The sequence below is a fragment of the Myxocyprinus asiaticus genome, chromosome 7, assembly GCF_019703515.2.
Source record: "Myxocyprinus asiaticus isolate MX2 ecotype Aquarium Trade chromosome 7, UBuf_Myxa_2, whole genome shotgun sequence".
NCBI lineage: Eukaryota > Metazoa > Chordata > Actinopteri > Cypriniformes > Catostomidae > Myxocyprinus > Myxocyprinus asiaticus.
In genome coordinates, this window is record NC_059350.1 from 46,360,280 (window position 1) to 46,384,415 (window position 24,136).

Consider the following 24,136-nt stretch of genomic DNA (forward strand, 5'->3'; position numbering starts at 1 on the left):
TGCAGTCAGACAAGTACCGTTCTCCTGGCAACCGCCAAACCCAGACTCGTCCATCAGATTGCCAGATGGAGAAGCGTGATTCGTCACTCCAGAGAACATGTCTCAACTGCTCTAGAGTCCAGTGGCGGCGTGCTTTACACCACTGCATCCGACGCTTTGCATTGCACTTGGTGATGTATGGCTTGGATGCAGCTGCTCGGCCATGGAAACCCATTCCATGAAGCTCTCTACGCACTGTTCTTGAGCTAATCTGAAGGCCACATGAACTTTGGAGGTCTGTAGCGATTGACTCTGCAGAAAGTTGGCGACCTCTGTGCACTATGCGCCTCAGCATCCACTGACCCCGCTCTGTCATTTTACGTGGCCTACCACTTCGTGGCTGAGTTGCTGTCATTCCCAATCGCTTCCACTTTGTTATAATACCACTGACAGTTGACTGTGGAATATTTAGTAGCGAGGAAATTTCACGACTGGACTTGTTGCACAGGTGGCATCCTATCACAGTACCACGCTGGAATTCACTGAGCTCCTGAGAGCGGCCCATTCTTTCACAAATGTTTGTAGAAGCAGTCTGCATGCCTAGGTGCTTCATTTTATACACCTGTGACCATGGAAGTGATTGGAACACCTGAATTCAATTATTTGGATGGGTGAGCGAATACTTTTGGCAATATAGTGTATGTTGTTCACATCTTGTGGCTAAACCTTTGAAACAGTGGGTATTTTAACATTTACAGATTGGCCCTATTCACTTCCATTGTAAGTGCCTCACTGGAACCCAGAATGTTGCATTTTTTATTTTTTTATTTTTCAAAGAAAACGAGGGACAAGTCGAATGTAATTTTTGTGGTAATCAACATTATGCCACAAATGCTGTCGATTGAGCTTAATTTTTATTGAACCCTGAATATTCCTTTAAGAACTAAATGCTTATCTTGGAGACCAAGGTTCGAGCCTGACCTACACTCACTGAGCACTTTATAAGGAACACTGCGGTCCTAATAAAAGTGCCCGATGTGGTCTTCTGCGGTTGTAGCCCATCTGTCTCAAGGTTCAATGTGTTGTGCGTTCTGAGATGCTATTCTGCTCACTACAATTGTACAGAGTGGTTATCTGAGTTACCGTAGCCTTTCTGTCAGCTCAAACCAGTCTGGCCATTCTCCGTTGACCTCTCTCATCAACAAGGCGTTTCTGTCCGCAGAACTGCCACTCACTGGATGTTTTTGGTTTTTGGCACCATTCTGAGTATACTTTAGAGACTGTTGTGCATGAAAATCCCAGGAGATCAGCAGTTACAGAAATACTCAAACCAGCCCATCTGGCACTAACAGTCATGCCATGGTCAAAATACTGAGATCATATTTTTTTCCCCATTCTGATGGTTTATATGAACATTAACTGAAGCTCCTGACCCGTATCTGCATGCTTTTATGCATTGCACTGCTGCCACGCGATTGGCTGATTAGATGAATAAGTAGGTGTACAGGTTCTTAATGGTCGGTGAGTGTAGATCTAATCCTGATTCCTCTCACCTACTTTTCTTTTTGCACTTTCCTCTGAAATAAAGGCCAAAAGCCCAATTTTTCACAGGAGCATTTTAAAATGAGCTAGTAAATATGTTGAAAGGGAAATGGTGACCAGTCACAGCACCGACACATACACTTTCCCCTTATAAATGCATCTACATTTTAACCTAAAATCTTGATGTTGAAAAAAAAAGCTCATGGACAAGTTTTGCGTCAAGTAAGTAGATACATTTTACCAAAAATACTGCTGTTACAATTTAACTGTGGTAACCTGGTTGCTTTATTTTTGACACAATTAATAGTACTATATTTGTTGCTAATGCTTATTTCAAATGTTATTTTCACATTAATGTATATAAATGCATTTTATATAATATATTCTTTAATATCCTTGTCCCCAATTGTTTAGATAAAAAATACTGTGGAATTTAATTGTGGAACTTCACTATATATTTGAAGTGCCTCAAAATATTTTTCCTTGTGATGTGTTACTGGAGGAACTGGCAGTCTTTAAAGTTCTTAGGAACGTATGGGTTGCACTAAGCATCAATGCTAATGTTCTGGAGTCATCATGAAAGAGCTCATCAAGACACCTTGTACATTGTTCAGTGATAGGTTTTTCCTTGTGGCAGTCTGGGGAACTCCAAAAAGTGCCTCAAGTATCTTGACATTTTATGTTGATGAAAAATTTTATAATTTTGTCACTGAAACCAGTAATATCTGTTTGAAATAACAGAATAGCCTAAAGATGTGTGTGCTTTTATGCAAATGACACTGCACGAGTTTTAAGATCAGTGTGTGCAGAAGGAGTGTTAATTGTTAAGCTCCTCCTTTCTATGGAAGACTATTTCCATGGAAGAGTAATCTACAGCTTATGTAAGAAGAGTTATTAAACTGAATAAGTACTTTTACTTTCACTCAAGTAGATCTTTGAAGAAGGACCATTTTTATCGTAATATAATTTTTTCTATACATTTTTATTCTAGTTCTCAGACATGAAAACCAAAGGAGTTCTAGAATACCAGGAGAGAGTTACTCCTCAGCATTCCCATTCATCTCAATGGCGGTTGCTCAGCTGGTGCATTTTATTTCGTTAGAATGCACAGCTACTTTAGGATAATGGCCTTCAATGGGAAAAGATGCTACCCATTTCAAACCCAAGTAGTGGTGACACAGGAAGTAGAATGCTACTGAAATCACAATGCACCATAGAGTGCAACAGTCTAGTTCCTGAAGTAAAAATCACATTCATTTTCTCCATAGGGGAATATATTTTTAATGATAACTTACAAACCTTTAAAGACAGACTTACCGTGAGCTCTAAGGTTGTTAATCAAGGTATACGCTTCTGTTGAAGCTATCAGTCTATGTAATTTCTTCTTCATTTAAAAAAAATCATGTTCAATAGTGGAAGTTCTGGTGATGAATTACACTAACCATGATCATGAAGGGAAATAATCCACTAATCAGAGAATCGCATGAACAAAGTGCACCAGAAAAGTTCTGCAGTGACTGGCCACTCTCATGACATACTGTAAATTATGCAATCAAGTTGGTCTCCCTACACTCTCAATATACTTATTTGTATACAGTGTATCTGAATATTTTGCAATACAATTAAAATATATTGTTTATAGACATATAATCAACAACTTTTATATTTTTCCATAGTTTTTGATTCAAACACATCATTCACAATGCTTTAAGGTATTGTTGCAGCCTGATCTCAAAAAATTTTGAAAAAGTAGGTTGATTTTTCTTGAGCTAAAATTGGTCTGTGCTTACCGAAATTCAAAGCACTGCCCCCAGTGGCTGAAGCGGGAAGTGTTGTGAAACATATGGGCACATAAGCTCCAGTTTCCAGGTCAAATGCCCAAAGAGGGGTGCCAAAAGCAGCTTGTAAACCAAGTTGTTTTAAGCTGTAAATGAATACAGTGAAGAGGAATGTAATTTCTTAATCAGACCCAAAAAGTCTTTTGGTGCGCTTTGTGACGATCCACAATTCTCTGATTGGTGGATCATTTCCCTTCAGGATCATGGTTAGTGTAATTCGTCACCAGAAATTCCACTATTGAATATGATTTTTTAAAAATGAAGATGAAATTACATGGACTGATGTCTTCAAAAGAAGCATATACCATCGAGTAACAACCTCAGAGCTCACAGTAGGTTGACTTTTCTTGAGCTTGTTCACACAAAACAGAAAATTCTCTCATCATTTACTCACCCTCATGCCATCCCAGATGTGTATGACTTTCTCTCTTCAGCAGAATGCAAACAAAGATTTTTAGAAGAATATCTCAGCTCTGCAGGTCCATACAATACAAGTGAATGGTGATCAGGCCTTTGAAGCTCCAAAAAGGAGATGAAGTCAGCATAATAGTAATCCATATGACTCCAGTGGTTTAATCAATCTCATCTGAAGCGATCCAGTTGGTTTTGGGTGAGAACTGACCAAAATATAACTCCTTTTTCACTGTATATCTTGCCAGTACAGTCTTTAGCCATGATCACTATTTCAAACTTGATTACACTTGCCTAGTACTGCACAATGCAAAAAGCTTCCCTGTGGAACACATTTGTATGTCATTAAATGTGTGTATCTATATAAGGAAATTTGTGAGTAAAAGTTACATTAACTGAAATGTTTAAGTTAAATTTACTCATTAACTTTAATCAATATTATATCATGAAGGTAAGTAGATTTTACTTTAATACCATTCAAATGTACTTATCAAAACTTTGTGCAAAAACTTGCGAAGTAAATCTTACTGTACTAGTCGTTTTTTTCAGTGCACTATAGCGACTATACTGAGCTTTGATGTCTAATATCCAGACCAAAATACTGTAAGTAAATTACACACTTTTACAAGCCCTATAAAAATCAAACATCTTCTATTATCTAATGTGATTTATTTGTTGTTTGCAAAATAAATAAATAAATAAAAATAATAATAAAATGAGTCAGAATGCACATCTACTTTTTAATGGCCGTGAATGGAGAAAGATGCTTTCTGATAACTGAGTACCTACCAGCAGGGGCTACCTGGACCACGCTAACTAACTAAACTTTGACTACTTGGATGAAATCTCACTAATGAGGCTTTTCCTCATCTACACAGACTAGAACGAAATAATAGTTAATGCTTAATGAGATGAGCCGATTTTGATGACCATCTTTAAAACTGGGCACTCAAGAGAGTACTTTAGTTTTTTTTTTTAAATAAAATAATTAATGTAATTAAAATAGTAGTGTGCACAGTTATTAGCTTGATAATGAACCCACTAATGGGGTCACTGGGGAGTTCATCAAGGACACAGTGTAGCTCTGTGATTTTTTGGAATGTATAGTATTCAATCAATGGTTAAACTTGCAATGCCTCACCAAACAGGTTTATCCCAAAACCTTTTTCTTTATAGTGACTGAATCACTTACATCAGCAATACTCATTGCCTTCTATTCTGATTGTTTTCTCTACTCTATTCGATGACAACCACTGATCGGCCATCCATTGATCTCCACATCTCTTGATTTGTTTACCATTAGGTCAATTGGAAAGTTTTAGTTTTTACACCCTGTTCCGTCACTATAATGTTCCACAGGGATCTGGACTCTGTAGGTCAGTCGTTCATCAAAATGAACTGTTATCATAACAGTTATTCAAGCCAACTTTACATCTCATAAACACCTCAAAAAGAAGATCTCAGTCTCTTTTTATTCTTCTTGACATAGATCTGGATGACCAGTAGTCAGCTAGTATCTAAAACTCATTGATGCTGCTTGGTTTTGTCTAGGTAATCAATATTATCTTTAGCTACAGTATGTGCTGACGTAGCATCACAGCAGATACATAAACAGACGAAAAAGAAAAAAGAAATGTTTACATGGTTAGCAATGAAGGTCACAATGATTTATTTCCAAAGCTAACCATTAAGGTAACAATGGTCACTGAACATTAGAGAGGTGATTAATTGATGGGTAAATAATTCAGATAAGCTCTCTGATGTGGCCATCAAATATTTCACCTGCATTTTTACTGATGGGAGATATTAAGTTCCCCTGTGTTTAATCTATTGTGATTTTATTGATGTTCCTCTGCAAGAGCTAAGAGTAAAATAATAGAATGTCCAACAGGTGGCGCCAAAACCATGAGATACTGTTCATCTCAGCCGCTCTCCATCCCTGTTGCCAAGGTGACTAAAAAGTCGTTATAGTGATTTCTGAAAACCTTAAAATAGATCATACCGTTTAAATGGTAAATATATTAAAATAAATGTAAAAATTAAGCCTGAATAGCTGTGACAGTAGAAAAAAAGTATTTCAATACTTTTTGTCATGTTACTTTATCACAGATAAACTGTTTCTGCAACAGTCTAATGACAACTTGTAATAATAATAATAATAAAAAAAATTATATATATATATATATATATATATATATATATATATATATATATATATATATATATATAAACCCAGTAAGATTGTGCACATTTTGGGCCAAATAATCAACAAATAGAATTTTAAATCGATACAGTACAGGCTTAAAGTTTTAGCTAGCTTCCTATCCAATACATCTATAAATAGGTCACTCATTCCATTGACTGATGTCAGTATCCTGGAATATGCTTCCCTAGTCTCGTTCCAATATTTTCTTTCTTCCGTGGTATACAAAAGCTATTTTCCTAATAAAGTATTTGAAATAATGTATTATTGCAATTTTCATACATAACTTACTGTAAATGTATCCTTAATACACTGTAAACACTATCTCAAAGTGCAAAAAAAAAAAAACAAAAGAAAAAGAAAGTTAACTCTTAAGTTACCATTACTCTCTAAACCCTAAAGATTTTATTAATAAAGACATTTAAGTGGTCCTAATTAAACATTAGAAATTATAGCTGAAATGTCACATTTTGGAATCATAACTCAAATATACACACTATATTGCCAAAAGTATTCACTCACCCATCCAAATAATTGAATTCAGGTGTTCCAATCACTTCCATGGCCACAGGTGTATAAAATGAAGCACCTAGGCATGCAGACTGCTTCTACAAACATTTGTGAAAGAATGGGCCGCTCTCAGGAGCTCAGTGAATTCCAGCGTGGTACTGTGATAGGATGCCACCTGTGCAACAAGTCCAGTTGTGAAATTTCCTCGCTACTAAATATTCCACAGTCAACTGTCAGCGGTATTATAACAAAGTGGAAGCGATTGGGAATGACAGCAACTCAGCCACGAAGTGGTAGGCCACGTAAAATGACAGAGCGGGGTCAGTGGATGCTGAGGCGCATAGTGCGCAGAGGTCGCCAACTTTCTGCAGAGTCAATCGCTACAGACCTCCAAAGTTCATGTGGCCTTCAGATTAGCTCAAGAACAGTGCGTAGAGAGCTTCATGGAATGGGTTTCCATGGCCGAGCAGCTGCATCCAAGCCATACATCACCAAGTGCAATGCAAAGCGTCGGATGCAGTGGTGTAAAGCACGCCGCCACTGGACTCTAGAGCAGTTGAGACGTGTTCTCTGGAGTGACGAATCACGCTTCTCCATCTGGCAATCTGATGGACGAGTCTGGGTTTGGCGGTTGCCAGGAGAACGGTACTTGTCTGACTGCATTGTGCCAACTGTGAAGTTTGGTGGAGGGGGGATTATGGTGTGGGGTTGTTTTTCAGGAGCTGGGCTTGGCCCCTTAGTTCCAGTGAAAGGAACTCTGAATGCTTCAGCATACCAAGAGATTTTGGACAATTCCATGCTCCCAACTATGTGGGAACAGTTTGGGGATGGCCCCTTCCTGTTCCAACATGACTGCGCACCAGTGCACAAAGCAAGGTCCATAAAGACATGGATGAGCGAGTTTGGTGTGGAAGAACTTGACTGGCCTGCACAGAGTCCTGACCTCAACCCGATAGAGCACCTTTGGTAAGAATTAGAGCGAAGACTGCGAGCCAGGCCTTCTCGTCCAACATCAGTGTCTGACCTCACAAATGCGCTTCTGGAAGAATGGTCAAAAATTCCCATAAACACACTCCTAAACCTTGTGGAAAGCCTTCCCAGAAGAGTTGAAGCTGTTATAGCTGCAAAGGGTGGGCCGGTGTCATATTAAACCCTATGGATTAAGAATGGGATGTCACTTAAGTTCATATGTGTCTAAAGGCAGATGAGCGAATACTTTTGGCAATATAGTGTACGTTCTTTAAACTTTTGCTTTGAGTACAGCTAACTCAAAATGATCAAGTACAAAATTGCGGCTGTGTGAAATACCTATCAGCCCTTGCACTTGAATAAATTATGTATGTTTGTTAAAAACAAGGGAACATATGTATATAATTTGTATATAGTTTTAATTCTTATGACTATTGTTATTTTTTTGTAGCTGGTTGATAGTTGTGATTTGTGTGAAGTCACCATTAGGGTGATTAGTGTTACCTCTAGTGAACTTGGAGCCTGTTAAATTTAAGCCGTTCTGCTTTAATTGTAATTTACAAAAGTGCAGATTTATGTGCACTATAAAGAAGTACTGAGGAGAATCCAATGTGCCATATGACTAACTGAGATTCCTGTTATCATTATGAAACCTATAAAACCTGCTATAACTAAATGTAAATAATTAAATAGAAACAATGATCCTTAGATCACAGATGAGTTAACTTGTAACTAGTTAACATTACTTAAAAAGTTCAGTTTACTTGGCCAAATAAGTTTTCTTAAAAAAAAAAAAAAGCATGCAAACCAGTGGACATCACTTAACAGCCGATATCGTATTTGACTCAATCATTTATTTGAAAATATTATACTTATGGCAAGTGCCCCAAGCTGTTGGAGAGTTAAGCCAGAGCAGGCCAATATATAATGACAACATGCTCAAAATTATAAACCTAGATACATCTGATACAATATTATGTTTTTTGTAAAAATAAATAAAAAAGTCACAAGGACATACAGTTAAAATGTTTGGATTGGTTTTATGACAGTTAATTATGTGGAGTGGTGCACTGTAAAGTTCACTGTCACAAACATTAACTTTCAACAGAAAATCTTATGTTATTTACTTAACTAACAGATTATGGCTGAACTGAAATAATGCTACTTTTGTTAAACATTCATAGAACTCTCATTGAAAGAAACAGTACATTAAATTACAATTAGATAACCTTCTATTGAAACAGGTCACATTACAGGAACACTCTGGACACTAAATATGGCCTGGAATATTTACATTTGTTCAGGGTAGTGTTGTGCTTCCCATTAATATTTAACCACAAACCACTGTATGTTCACAGTGGTGCTGGTACTCTAATATGGTTTATTACCCAAAACAGATAGGGGAAAAAAGAACTGTCAAACACCAGATAGAAAGTTAACCCACACAATTAGAAGGAAACTATTAAAATAAGATCAATACAATAAAATCAAAACAGTGTTTTTTTTCCCTTAAAATTTAGGAAATGCATGATCATGTTTTTACTCTTCAACATTCGTCTCTCCTTAGGGCGACTCTAAGATTGCTCCAGAACTCTGATCTCTTTTCCTCATCCTCGGGCCACTCCAGATATGTTCTGGAGTTCATAATCTTCCTTAGTTTGCAGAAACGCTTGAGAATTGTCTCCTTCTTGATTGGCTCAAGAAGTATCAAGACAGCAGAATCGTTGTGCTTATCGACTATGCGGAAATGCGAAAAGTCTAGTTCGTAGCGGCACCATTCGCTGGTGACAAAGTGCTCAGACAGAACAAATAGGGTCCGATGGCTCTTCTCAATCGAGTCAATTATGTTGTCCATGATCCAGCGACCTGGCCTGAAGTCACGTTTGTGCAAACAGAGAGCAAAGGGAGGATGAGCACTTTCTAGCTCTGGAACTAGGATCTCCTCGACCCACTCAGCATCTTGTTGACTGTAGGACACAAAAGCGTCAAAGCAGAGTTCTGCAGCTGTTTGACAAACTGCTGGTTTTCATTTGGCTTGTATTCATGCTTTAGTCATCTGCAGGTACCATAAAACATGGAGCTTGTGACAGGTAACAACAATAAGTCCAATCTAAGACAATAACTGAACACAGAACTGAGACAGCAGGGATCATGTAGCATTCAAAGACTGATAATCTGACACTGTCGATAGTATCACCCCTGAGAATGAATGGAGTGTCACAGAGATAATTACGATGACCATCCCGTAGGATAATGAAATTTTCAACATCCTGTCTGAAGAAAGCCACAAACTCGCAGGAGCACACAAAATTTTTTTTGACCCACCTTCAAGTATTGCAGGTTTCTGTACCGCATCAGAGCTTTCCTGTTGAGCATATGCAAGGCATTTCTTTGGATGAGAAGCGTCTTTAGGCTTGGAAATAATTCCCCCTGTGGCAGTTTCATAAATCTGTTGCCCGTCAATATAAGCTTAGTAAGCTTAGGAAATCTTTGGTGGAACACTGTTAGATAATTTTCACTGAGATCCAGGACTGTCAAGCTAGAAGGCAAGCAAGGGGTCAATTTACATAGCTTTATGCTTGAAAGGTTCAGAAATCTGAGAGTTTCTGGCCAGATACACTTTTCTGGCATAGAACCAAAGCTATTGTGACTTATGTCCAAATAAATACGTCTCTTAAGATTGGCTACCAGACTCAACAACAGCCCAAAAGATTTTAAAGAGTTCTGGCTCACGTTGAGTGTGTTGAGGTTTTGAAATGCCCCTTGACCAGTATACAAGGTCTCCTGATTTGTTAGGTCTGACAGTAGATTTTGGCTGAGGTCCAAGTATTCAGTGTTATTCAGAAAGATAGCAGTTATCCGAGGAATCGCATAAAGTGTGCAGTTTATCACAGACACCTTGTGAAAATTCTTTAAGATAATTCCCAGTTGGGCCATGCTGCTAAACATAAAGAAGACTTGGATGTCAAGATTTCGTATGAAGGCAGTATGCAAGCTTTTATAATCCATGGGCTTAGCTTTCTGCCACCACCCTTTACCAACTAAACGTACATCTTCAAGACCAATGTAAGACAATGCAGAACCATTCATGATCAACAAGACTGAGGCGACAGCTTCATCTGTTGTAGTGCTTTTCAGCAAAGTCAGACTTGTTGTGCCTCCTTCTTTCAGCGCTTTGAAGGGTTCTACTGAAGTGTTTGTTCTGAGTATAACATCTTTGATAATCAGCACAGTTTCAGGGTGGGAAACATCTTGAAGAATCTTAGAGACAAGTTCTGGATCATCCTGAAAGAGATCTTGAAGGCTCAAGGAGACTAAACCAATGGGTTGGGCTGCTCTAAAGCTCCCATTCTCATATGACCTCAGGTTACTGCCAACAAATGTCATCTCATCCATATGAGTGAGCCCATCTAAGCCATTCCTGTATACCTTTTTCAGTGAAGGACTGCCAAATTGCAGTGTCCTCAAGTTTACCAGAGACTGAAAGAGAGGAGCAGGCCCGAGGGTGGTATATGGATTTCCTAAAAGGTTCAACTGCTTTAGAGATTTTAGACTGTGGAACTAAAATGAAGATAGATTTTTCAGGTTGTTTAAAGACAGATCAAGAACTTCCAGCTTTTCTTGAGAGTTGAATGCTTCTTCGTGAATTAACTTGAGGTTGTTCATATGCAATTTTAGGTTTTTCAGCTCACTATATAAGCTGAGATCATTCTTGTCAATTGACTCAATTTCATTGAAAGACAGATCAATGCCAACAGCATTCACTGGAACTTTTGGAACCTGTTGCAGATGTTTTGAGGAACAGTTGCAAACTTGTTGCTCATCACATTTATCACATTTTGTCCAAGAGTACTCAAAACCTTGAACCAACATGAGTGTAAAAAGTAGAATTATGGACTGTTTTGCTCCCAAGAATCTCATCCTATAAGAGAACAAACACAAGTAAGATTCACCTTTTATTTGATTTTTTAAAGGATATTCAAGAATAGAATAGTACTAGAATAGTATTTGATTACAATTAATCAGAAAATACATTTACAGTATACAGTACTTGGTATCTAAAGCCTATTATTTGATTGTATAGGTCTATTTATATTGGGTGAATTCAGGTAAATTGGGCCATCAGGTCAGGAGACAGATAAGGCTGGAGTGTCAAGGTTCTTTAAAGGAATATTCAACTTTACAAATAAAGCTCAGTCAACAGCATTTGTGGCATATGTGGCAATGTTAATAACCACAAAAGATGATTTCGACTCATCCGTTCTTTTCTTTAAAAAAAGAAAAAAATCAAGGTTACAGTGAGGCACTTACAATGGAAGTGAATGGGGCCAATTTTTGGAGGGTTTAAAATGTGAAGCTTATAAGTTTATAAAAGCACTTACATTAATTCTTCTGTTAAAATTCATGTATTATATGAGCTGTTAAGTTGTTTAAATCATCATTTTTACAGTCGTTTTAAGGTTTGTTGACATTACATCGTCATGTCAATGAGGTTTTAAAATTGGCTGTAACTTTACACAGAAAATGTTAGTAAGCAATTTTATCACATTAAAATCATGTTAACACACATATTTTTTTTTTACGTCTTGTGACTATACTTTTAAAACAATGAGTATTTTAACATTTATGGGCCCCATAAGTGTTTAACTGTAACCTAGATTTTTGCTTTTTTTAAAGAAAAGGAGGGGCAAGTCAAAATGATTTTTTTTGTGGCAATCAACATTATGCCACAAATGCTGTCGATTGAGCTTAACTTGTATTGAACCCGTAATATTCCTTTAACTATATCCACCCTACAGTATTAGCCTATATTTAGTTGCATAATGCAGCTAGTCTGCAAACACAAGAGTCTGAACAAAAACATAAAACAGAAGTTCCACAATTATAATGCCAAATTCTTGGCAATGTACAATCTGTTTAAATATGAGTATGTGCAATTGAATAGCTAGTCTTTAAACATGATGAATGTAACAGTTCTACCACTACTGCATATTACAAGATAGAAAAGTTGAAAGATTACCTAGCTGGCATTTCTGCTCCCAAAGTTTGCCTGCAGATTGGCAGTCGTAAAAATTTCAAACACAGAACGCAAAGATAATGTGAGTCACAAGAGGCAGTGAAACAGAGTAGCCTGATTGAAACAAAATCATGTCCTTTTTTGCAGCATAGATTTTAGGGAACAATCCCTTAAGACCAATCTCAGAGCAATTGTATTTCATCTATACCGTACATACTGTATATTTCTCTCATGCTGTGTCTTAGTAGTTTGGAGATATAGCTAAACACGCTTTTATGCAAATCAATTTTTGTAAAACTATTTAAGACATCTTTTATTTATGCTTCACTGAGCACCACTTCAGAATTAAGGATATGAGAAAAGGAAGTAATCTTGCCAAATTGGCCTCGAAAGTAACTCCTGCACGACAATACACAACTTTACTTCTCCTGTGGTGGTTGTAAGGTCTTGTGTGTCCAGCATCAGGTTTCATTCATGACAGGCAGTTGCAAATATTCTACAAGTACAGCAAAAGTAACAAATCAAATAATAAAAAATAAATAAATACAATATTGATAACGAGAATGTTATTAACAGTCCTGTGGTGAAGTGCAGGGATCTTCAATCTGGTACAATTAAAACCTATTTTATTCAAATGCTCATATTTTTAATATTATAAAACAAACACTTCAGTTATTACTGTACTTTAGAAATATATTTGCATATACTGTCTGGACCCTCCCTCTAGATATAATTATGTAGTATACATGCTTCAGAAATGGGTTTTATAGGTAAATTAAAAAGTATTATAGGTAGAATATACTGTATATGATACCTATTGATTGAGTGATTTTGAATACAGTTCTCGCATAACAATAAATGTCAGGCTTATTGTGAGCTACCTTCTTTCAGCCACTTTTCTGGTGAAGGACAAAACAATTGCAAGATTTCTCCCTAGTGATATACCTGTAAGTGACAGGTGAAAAGAGGCATATGTCATCAGACAATCAGACATAACTTCCTAAATCCTCATGTGACACAGGCTGTTATTTTTGCTCTGGCTGATTGGAACTGTAAACAGCAGAAAAGCCTTTCTCTATTATTTCATTTTAGATTTAAAGCCACATTATTTCTAAAATTCCCTGATAGCACACATACATCACCCAGCTGTCTATTTGGTGTGTGTGTTTAAATCTGGAAGACATATTTTTTAGGTTGTTTGCTAATCTAGTCTATAAGATGTTTCCTCTCGGATATCAATAAGATATTCAGCAGATGTCTTTGAGATGTTTATTATTTAGAATGTTTGTAAATCTGATATTTTTAAGATGTTTAGCAGATGTCAATTAGAATGTGATGCTTTCCAAATGAAATGCTCTTAAACAGCCAGCTTTTTGAAATGTATATGTGCTATCTGGGTTATGGAAATCACTGTAATTTTAAGCAATAAGGCCAATGTGACTTCCATATATTTTTAGGAGCATTTATAGGAATATGCAGGAACAATACTAATTGGTAAGTGATTTAAATTTCAGGTTTCACCCATGACGCTAAGCTTAATTAATCTTTCTTTAGTTTAATCAGAAAAAAGCAGAAATTATTATTTTGTTTAAAGGATGTATTTTGAACTTATTTTACCCTAATGAATCAAAAAAGAGTATGTAAAAAGCTTAACAGGCAGAGCATGGTGGTCATGGGTTTGATTCCCTGGGAACATACAAAACTCATAAAATGGTAAATCTCCACTTTCACTTTCACATTCTTCTTCTGTTGATTCTGGTGATTCACATTCTTTATGCATATAACCACCTACTGGGCAGGAGGAGAATTTATAGTCCAAAAAGACCTAAATATTGATCTGTTTCTCACCCACACCTATCATATTGCTTCAGAAGACATGGATTTAACCACTGCAATCGTATGGATTAATTTTATGCTGCATTTAAATGATTTTTGGACCTTCAAAGTTCTGGCCACAATTCACTTGCATTGTATGGACCTACAGAGATATTCTTAAAAAAAAAAAAAATTGTTTGTGTTCAACAGAAGAAAGAAAGTCATACACATCTGGGGTGGCATGAGGTTGGGTGAACTATCCCTAATCTAAGAAGTTTTAGGATAAATATCTGAGACAAAGTTTGTATATACATTTATACGAAATATACATTTGACCTCTGAGTAAGCAGCACTTCAGAGGTTACGGCTTTAGCAATTATTTTACTACTAAGTTTACTACCATACTCAAGTCACTTTGGAGGAAGCTAAATAAAAGGGGTTAAAATGCATCCATATATTTCCTCATAGTCTTTATAGCTTCCTCTAACCCACTTTTGCAAAAATGAACTTACCATAATCAATTTCAAACGCGGGCTCTTTAACTCGCTTGTGTAACTTTAACGAGGCCCCGCCCCCAGACCTGCAACCATTGGCTCAACATCTTTGTTGGGGCTTTTTAATTGGATAGTGTGTTGCCATGAAACAAATTACAACCCGGAACTACATACAGCGACAAACACCCGCAGCGTGCCCTTGTAGCTTCTAGCTAGCTACTTGATTATTAGGTAAATAGAGTAAGCGTTGAGCCATATGAACAATATTTTTCAAGCTTACATACATTTTTAAACATATTTTTAGGCTACAGACATGCCGACTTCTCCCGTAAAGACACGCATTCCGCTGACAAGCTTTGGTCATCTCATAACCGAGGTCAAGGTACACAAATAAGCCTTATTAACAATGGATAGCAGTCATGTATGCTGTCATGAAAATAAAGTGCAATTTATTTGAAATCTATACCCTTCTAAGACAGAAAACTAATTAGTTCTTAACTTTCATGACTGATATGCTTCTATGACACCATGGTAATACGATATTATTTTGGACATTGTTTTCACCCCTTTTCACTTGAAGCCAAAATGACATACGTGTTAATGTTGATTTTGTGATTATAAATTGTGTGTGAAATACAGAAACAGCTCTTTGGGATGAATGCACCAAACCCAACTGAACTGACAGGATGGAGGAAGTATTTTAACAGCTACACACTACAAGGACGCAGAAATGTAAGATCAATGTTTTACTGTGACTCGTTTTTTAAGAATTATGTACTGGTAATAAAGGGCATGTCTCGTTGTTAAAGACATAATTTACCAAATCTTTCTGAATACAACTAATGGTTAAAAAAATGCCTGCTTGTGAAAATGTCCTAGAAACTATCACATCAGTTTGTGTCTTAAATGCATTTTGTTCTGCCTCTTATTCTCTTCCCTTTTCTAGTTTGTTCTTGCCACATATGGTGCTCTTGCACTCACAGCTGCTGCCTACATGCTGAGGCGCAGCAGGAAGAAGGAACTTGAAACAGCATCTGCGTCCTCGTAAACAAAAAAGAAATGATTAAGTTTGGGGTTTTTGAGGGTTAAAAAGTACAATAAATTATTTATGATCACCACATGAATGGACTGTGGCTAACAGATTTTTGTTCATTTTAGTCTTTAAGTGATTTGCCAGCAGTGTGCAGTGTATGGTTATTAAGTGCTTTTTTTCCCCTACAGAAATATTGAGAGTGTCAGTGCTTCTTTTGGAAGCAAATGGGACAGTTGCTTTGTTTTACAGGGCCATTTTTAGCTATAAGAGGTATAAGCAGCCGCTTTGGGCCCTTGAGCCACCAGGGGCCCCCGCAAAGCAAGGTGTTTTTTTATTTTTAAGGGCCAAGCACCGAAGGTGAGAAGCTCCTATTGTATCTGTTAGTGTTCTTATTATTATTCTTCCGTGGAAAGTCTATGGCAGCCCATGGAACCGTACCAAGGAAAGTTATGCAATTTGGCACACTGATAGAGGACACTCTCAAATGTAACTGACCCAGATGTGGTGTCTCTCACGCCAACCCTCTAGTGCCACCAACAGTTCAAAATGTCACTTACGTTTCGGAAATGGTTTACCCTTTTCTGAAGTGGTTATTTTGAATAAGTATTATATTAATTTGTTACTCAGAAAAGCGTCTTGCTGTCTTAAAAGTATTTGCTTAAGTTGACAAATCTCACTCTCAAATGTAACTAACCCAAATTTAGGGTCTTTCACTCAAACTCTCTAGCACCACCAACAGTTCAAAGTGTCACATACCTTTTTGCCTATAACTTTTGAACCATAAGTCCTAGTAACAAAATTATTGATTCCTTGGGTCATGCCCCAGATATTGCATTGTTTTTCGCCTCCGACCCACTCGATTTTTCTGCATTTTGAATTTTCGGAAAAACCTACTTTATCGAACTCCGACTAGGCTGTATGTCCGATTCGCACAAAATTTGGCACGCATCATCTAGAGACACTCATGACAAAAAGTTATAGAATTCATGATGGTAAACCAAACCGTTCTCATATAACTCAACAAATGTGACAGAGAGCACACCAAAATGCACGTAAAGCTGTATCTTCACAATGATTTAGTGTATTGACATGAAACTTACTATATGTCATTACAAGCATGACCTGAGTGTACCTGCACAGTTTTGGCACAGCACCACCTAGTGGTCAGGAAATATGAAAAACAGCCATTATTGCTTATAATGTCTGAATAGTTTGGCCTAAAATCATGAGAGTTTTCTCTTTAGATTCCCCAGGGCATAAGTTGAATGATATCCAATTTTTATATGTCAGCCGTGACCAGGCGCAAGCTGATCCGGAACGGGCAAAAACCAAGTATACCTAGGGCTTTAGCCGTAAGTCCGATTTGCACTAAATCTTGTGTGTATTATCTAGGTACACTCATGACAAAAAGTTATGAAAAGCTTTGTGATAAACCAAATCGTTCTCGTGTAAAGCGTCAATGAATTTCATGGCAACACGCCAATAAGGATCTGAGGCTATATCTTGGCAATGCTTTGCCGTATTGACATTAAACTTTTATTTGTCATTGAGACCACACCCTGACAACATCACATAAATTTGGTGACAGCATCAAAGCGTTTATTGCATTTATTGGTCAAAAGTTATGCTTAATTATATTGTAAAATTAGTCATTCTACCAATGTTTTTTTATGCTGCTTTTCTTAACGTTATAATCAGTGATGTCCAGTGATACCTCCTTACTGTTGGTGTGCTTGGCACCGTAATTGCAGCTTGCAGCTATATTTCTTTTTATATATATATTTTTTTAATTTTGTTTTATTTAAAATCTTTGTAAAGTTATTTATTGTTATTATTATTATTTTATAAAAGAGGGTGGCCCTCCAAGTAGGAATTTGCTTAAGGGCCCCCATATGCTCAGAAACGGCCCTGCTAGCAATGCAAATCTAGACTGAACACGTGTAGACTGAAACACACACATGAATTCCTGTCGAATGCAATGTTCAGAGGGTTTGCAGTCAGATTTTTACACTTGAGAAATATCAGTGCTGTTTTAAAATGATGTTATTCTGTGCTTTTTGTTTCAGGGTCATCATTTCAGTTGATCAAGATGTGGCATCATTCTGAAAGTGACATTTCTATGAAGTCCTATTGCATTCCAAAGTAGATTCTATTAAGACAGTCAGCATATGACTGGAAAACTACCTCTTTCCTTTAAGAGACCAGTTTATTGTGATATCAGATCATTTTCCTCTTTCAGATATGATATGCAAATTTAGTTCAAGTCTTTCTGACTTTAAAACAGTCTTACTGTACTTTTAAAAGAGTTACTTTTTATGAATATTATATATCTCTATAATATATTATAGGTACCTGCAATAGCCAAAGTGAAACTGAAATGAAAAAGCACCTGCATTCAGGTCTGCTGTATGGTGGGTTGTGGTGAGGTTTTTTTATTTTTTTTATATATATATATACATAGGGGACTACACCTAGCTTACGAAAATCATTGGAGTGAATGTGTTATGTGTTAGGCAGTTGATGACACTGGTAATAATAGTTGGTCTTCTTGGGAGTTTTACCTTTTCCATTGCATCTTTTTTGGGGCTCATCTCAAAGGGGAAAATAACTTAATGTGGAAATTAATATTTGGATTCATCTGAAGTACTGTGCACGGTAATTATTCAAAATCTGCAGACAAAACTGTCATTTGATCATGCAAAACATATAAAAAACTGCTTAAATGAGTTATGCATTTAAATAATAAGCAAACACATTTGAAAAAAATATATTTTAAAATGTAAACAAATCTGGAATTTTTTTTATTTATGTATTATTAATTTTAAAACTCATTTAATAGCCTGGATCTAATGTATTTGTAATTATGTCTTAGATAATTTCCAGGCATGCAATCTCTCTTGACTGTCAGAGATACAGATGTTTACAGAGACCAAAGATGTAAGACGAAAAAAAAAAAACATTTTCAAGACTTCTGCAGAAAGAACTGAAAACCATATAGCATCTGTTAACGTTTTATTTTCAAAACTGCATTTACAAGTTGCATTGAATTAATGTCCATGTAAAACAAATTTAATTGCACACTTGTGTGACTAATTTGGGTGTATATTAGTATGTATGCAATTTGAGTAAATAAGTAAAAAAAAAAATTAAAAAAAAAAACATAAATTGCTGGAATATTTGTATACTTTTACAGTATAGTCTGACTATAACATGTATAGAAGATTGGGTTTACTAAAAAAAAAATAAAAATGATATATATATAATAAATATAAATTGAGTTATAGTTATGCATATATGTTTTCAGTTTTTAATCCACATAGAGTGTTTAGGTTATAGTCCTAAACGATCAAAATAAAAAGGGGTGAAAACCTAATACTTTTAATCATTAATATCTTGTAGACTGAGATTGCAGTGTACAGATCACGTGATTTAAAGTAAGCCGAGGTGCAAAGCGAAAGTGAAATCAAAGTAGTATTTTATAAGAGGCTAAAGATAAATAATACATTTATATGCGCACATTATTAACATGAACTGTATTGTTTGCTTAACACATGCTTCTGTAAATACACTTCTGGTGTCTCCTTCATTGCCGAGATCTTGGCCTGTTTGAAGAGAATGCATAGAGATGGGGGGGTTCAGTTATGCGCGCTAGTTGCCAAATCGGTCTCCATTAGCATATAAATATAGGATTTTACTTTGCACGTCACGTAATGCTTTTCATTGACATATACAGTATATGTATCTTTCGTATAAGATATACGAATACATCGCAACGTATCCTAACATCCATACAGCTGGAGTTCTTGGAGGAGATCTTACAGTTCTTGGTATTTCAGAGGCGAGACTGCCGCGTGTCTGTATATATATTGGTGCAAAAAACTTTCGGTTTCGCTATTCTTTTGTAACGTTCAACCAGTTGAGAGAATCTTGATTCATCTCAAAGAGCAGTGTCGCAGGAAATCTTTGACACAATTCTGGAGAAGCTGAGCTAGTCAACATCAAAACTACAATTGCGGTAAGTGGTTTTTGATCTGAGAACTGGACTGAGGGGCTTTGTACACAATTCATTGCAGAGTGAAAGACTGTTCTCAATGTAGACCGGGTTGTATGAAACCTTTTCAGTATGCAAACAGCATAATTGTTAGTCCGAAATATAAAATTGTCAGTCGTTGTCACTCTTAAAAAATAAACGTTCAAAAACGGGGGTTTAGCAGCCTGTTGCCATGAAGGAGAACATTTTCACGTTCCTATAACGCCAGGAGAACCATTTAAGTTGCTGAAACCGTTAATGGTGCTTCTATGAACATTTTCCCTTTTTACTAGTGGGGTCGTTAACGGAAAATAATAATAATAATAATAATACAACTATTTTAAGCGATTTTTCATTCGTTGCCTTTCCGAGTCTGTTGGTTTTACAAAATTATAGGACCATCTGTTACGCATAACTTTAATTCCCGATCGTGTTGTACAACGTCTTCCAACATTTGTGTAAATGCATTGACACTATTTTGAAAATGGAAAATAAATAAAGAATATTAGTCCCATCATTCTTTAACAACATCGTAAAAGCGTCATGCATTATTTATTTTAGACTGTGGAAACTCCCTGGCACGTACAATAATTCAAGTTACGTGTTCGCACAATAGCTAATTCGTTTTGCAGAGAACATTTTCTAACAGAAGCATTGCTTTTCGTTTTTTCCTTGTATTCATTTTCAGTTACAGTGAGAATCACATTTGAAGAGTTCTAGCCAAGATTTTGATTTATCTAAATTGTTACTGTCACTTCAGACAGACACTGTTCTCATGCAACAGACTACCTCAAGCAAATTCTGCAGTTTTTCAAGTAGGGTACTAAAAGCCCCACGGGGTTTAAAGGCACTTTTGATTTTGATTTTCTCCCCAAAACACTAATCGGCAACAAAAACCACCACAGTGCTTTCCTACACAACTGTTTGTCACCATGAACTGCAAAATTCTGATCCATAAGATCATTCCATGCAATGACTAAAGTTTGAATTTGAGGTAATTTTGATCTATATTTAATAATGTTAAAATGTTGCAAATTTATGTAACTACTGACAATCCTATTTATATGAAGACAAAATACGTTAAGGTAATTAAATCAAAAGTTTTATAATAACTGTCCAATAAGTGAAATGATAGTATTTGGCCTTAAAAGCCCCCCTGTTGCAGGGGCAAAAGGCCCCCTTAAAACACATTATGTGGGCGAATAGTTTTATGAAGTTTTTTTGAAGTGGGCTCACATTGACAGATCCTATCACAATGGAAATGAATTTGTTTATAGAATACTTGAGAAGTTATGAAATGCCAAATGTGATTTAAATGAACAGAAAATGGTTAACCCTTTTCTAAAGTAGTTATTTTGAATAAGTATTATCTTAATTTGTTACTCAGAAAAGCATCTTGCTGTCTTAAAACTGTTTGCTTAAGTTGACAAATGTTGCCCTATAATCCCCCTAAGGCATTGGTGAGGTACCCTCACCACATTTTTCAAAAACTTATTTTAATCAAAACAACCAATGTTATTTTTTTTTTTTCATACAAATTATGATGCTCCATTACTACTCAATAAAAAGAAATGTATTTTTTTTCTTCCAATTTTGATACACGTAGACTTTGTGAACAGAAAAAAAGCACAATTTCCTTAAGGTCCTTTAGCCCTGTCCTACCCTACTAAAGGGAAGAAATATTTTTTGTTGGTGTGTTTGTATGCAGTTTGAGTCTTGAGAATAATTTGCATGTAAATGGTCAAATTTGAATGTTTCTATGATAAGGCACAACTTACATCAAAATGGCTTCCCCACACATACATACACAGACTTTCCCGAATATGTTCAGGCAAGCGCTCTTCCCACTTCTTGTTCCTACAACTCTTTCTCTTTCTCTCTCAGGCTGCACAGAATTACTCGTTTATGTGTTGGGACCATGGAGGAATGTCATGATTGGGCCCCAATCCAGAATGGTCCAACACAATGACACTGACCTTCCAGTTGCACCACAAGGCCCATCCAAGCCAGCAGAGGTCCCTACGCCCTGTTCTGTCCCACCAACACACTTTCGCCCCTTTCGGCACCAGCAGGACTGTAATCTCATCACCCAGGCTGTGCATCACTTGAGCCACAGTGGATTTTATTGGGGTCCCTTGGATGTGGATGAAGCTCACACACAACTTGCCAAGCTCCCCCTTGGGACGTTCTTAATCCGGGATAGCATGCAGGTGAACGTTTTCTTCACTCTAAGCTATCGGGCTCCCGAGGGACCTACCAGTGTACGGGTGCTCCTGAAAGATGGGGGTTTTAGTTTGGCTGGGAGTAAACACAGTTTCCCTTGTCTATTTGCCTTGCTGGAGTACTATATAGCCTCCCCCAAAAAGAGTCTGAGTAAGCCCTATCGTGGAGAAGCAGCACAAAGCCTACAAGAACTGGCACGGAGAGCAGTGGTGCAAAGTTTTGGGAAAGATAGCATTCAACAACTCCCTGTGAGCAAGAAGCTTAAAGAATTTCTGTGGTTGTACCCATTTAGTATATGAACAGATTTTACCTGTTCACTTTCACATTTTACCTTTAAGAAAGTGTAATTTTTTTTTTTTATCATTTCAGAGAATTCACATGCCTGGGTTGCCCAACTAGAACATACTGTAGTGTACTTAAGTGTGTGATTGTTTGGGTTATTCACAGAAAAATGCACTACAACACAGTTTTATATGAAAGATACTGCATAATCAGTAGCCTATTTTCCCATCATTGGCCGATGATTGCTTTAGAGCAATTACACTGGTACTGGTAAAGTGTTACAGTCTGTATTATTGAATATGATGACTTTGTTACTTTTAAATTGTATTGTCTGTCTTTATATATGAATGTAAACCATCTAATACACACAGCACTGGTAGTGACCATTATCAGTATAATAATTTACATTATGGGATTCAGTACAATATGTAGACTATTAAATCTATAGTATGCATTATGCCATTCTGCCATGCAGATAATCTGAAGCATTTCACCTAGTTTGATGTTAAGAGTTATGTTTAGGATTGCTTTTTATTACAATAAATGTAATTTTATTTATCTGTTTAACTATTTAGCCTATCAGTTGATTTAATTTACTGTCATCTATCTATCTCTCTCTGTTTCTGTTTCTCTTTTGCTCTTTCTATGCACTAATGGTTTACTTGTAATCCGACCCAACCAGAAATAGCCAGGAACATACTACACGCTTCAAATCAAATCAAATCCATTTATTGTCACTCAACCATATACACAAGTGCAACAGTGTATAGTCTTGGGCTACATCACATTCAACAGCCACATCTAGGAGAAAATATGAGTTATGTATCCACCAGCTGCACCCATTCATGGTCTAGCAACTATGAGAGTTATGCACTGAATAAAAAATGCAGAGTTAGATTTACTTAATTTTTATTTTGCAAGTTTTTGCACACAGTTTTTCTAAGTTATTTTTTTAATTATATAAAATTAAGCAAACTCTACTTAAATTCATGACATAATATTGTGTGAGAGAATGAATTTAACTGAACTATTTCAGTAAAATGTACTTACAAATCCAATGTGCATAGTGTTTAAATTAGCTTAGTAAAATTTAAATGAACAATTTACTAAAATATTTCACATTTTGAACATTCATTATTAACACATCAATAAACCACATTACATATGAAAGCATTCCATAGGAAAGCTTCATGCATGCTATGTAGTCTATTACACAACATCACCTTGCATTACTGACAATGGGAACACAACGTGGCGCTGCGCACTCAAACCTCAACACTTGGTGCTCAAAACACGATGATGGTAACAATTACCAGATAATTTTTTTGGGATCATGAACGGGCAATTTTAAGTAGAAAATTAACTTCATCCTTCACAAAACAAGAAGTTACCGAATGTAACATCAAGATCAATAATAAAAATGGTTTAAATAAAACTGCAAATAGTGAAACCATGCATGCTCATTAATTATTCAAGCCTGGTGCATACTGGAAACAACAGTAAGTAAAATGAACTTTATTTATAAATGAAATGTACTCAAATTAACAAATAAATATGACAAGGTTTTCTACTTTAGGATTGATAAATGATGATGCATTGTAAAAATAACAAATAATCATGAAAAATATTCACTCATAAGCTAAAGCATTAATTTGTACATGTTTGAATTAAAAACAAATGTACAGTGAAAACCCTAATAAGTTCATTGCACTCATTTGATTGAGTAAACTTGTTCCCTCAATTCCATTGAGTAATGGGGTCTCCCAAAACTTGAGTATTTAAGTTCAATT

At 36.3% G+C, this 24,136-nt stretch overlaps 2 protein-coding genes across 3 annotated transcripts; one reads left to right on the top strand and one right to left on the bottom strand.

Annotated features, from left to right (window-relative positions):
• Window positions 1-8,292: 8,292 nt before the first annotated feature.
• On the bottom strand, window positions 8,293-12,771 carry tlr2 (toll-like receptor 2). The gene is given in 4 exon segments (XM_051702177.1): window positions 8,293-9,563; window positions 9,565-9,761; window positions 9,763-11,374; window positions 12,473-12,771. Coding segments are annotated over 4 exon segments (2,385 nt in total). The 5' UTR covers window positions 12,484-12,771; the 3' UTR covers window positions 8,293-8,998.
• Window positions 12,772-14,927: 2,156 nt separating this feature from the next.
• socs1b (suppressor of cytokine signaling 1b) lies at window positions 14,928-23,861 on the top strand. Of its 2 annotated transcripts, XM_051702204.1 has the most exons (5): window positions 14,928-15,009; window positions 15,083-15,160; window positions 15,418-15,510; window positions 15,725-19,826; window positions 21,726-23,861. In XM_051702204.1, exon 5 carries the CDS (start codon window positions 21,773-21,775, stop codon window positions 22,361-22,363), a length of 591 nt encoding a protein of 196 aa, XP_051558164.1. In that variant the 5' UTR covers window positions 14,928-15,009; window positions 15,083-15,160; window positions 15,418-15,510; window positions 15,725-19,826; window positions 21,726-21,772; the 3' UTR covers window positions 22,364-23,861. The 2 variants fall into 2 exon arrangements, with proteins under 2 accessions (XP_051558164.1, XP_051558163.1); XM_051702203.1 differs by having other exon boundaries at window positions 14,936-15,160.
• The last annotated feature ends 275 nt before the right edge of the window (window positions 23,862-24,136 follow it).

Excerpts from the sequence above, each read along its gene's own strand:
- socs1b (XM_051702204.1), top strand. The coding sequence starts at position 21,773 with ATGATTGGGCCCCAATCCAGAATGGTCCAACACAATGACACTGACCTT.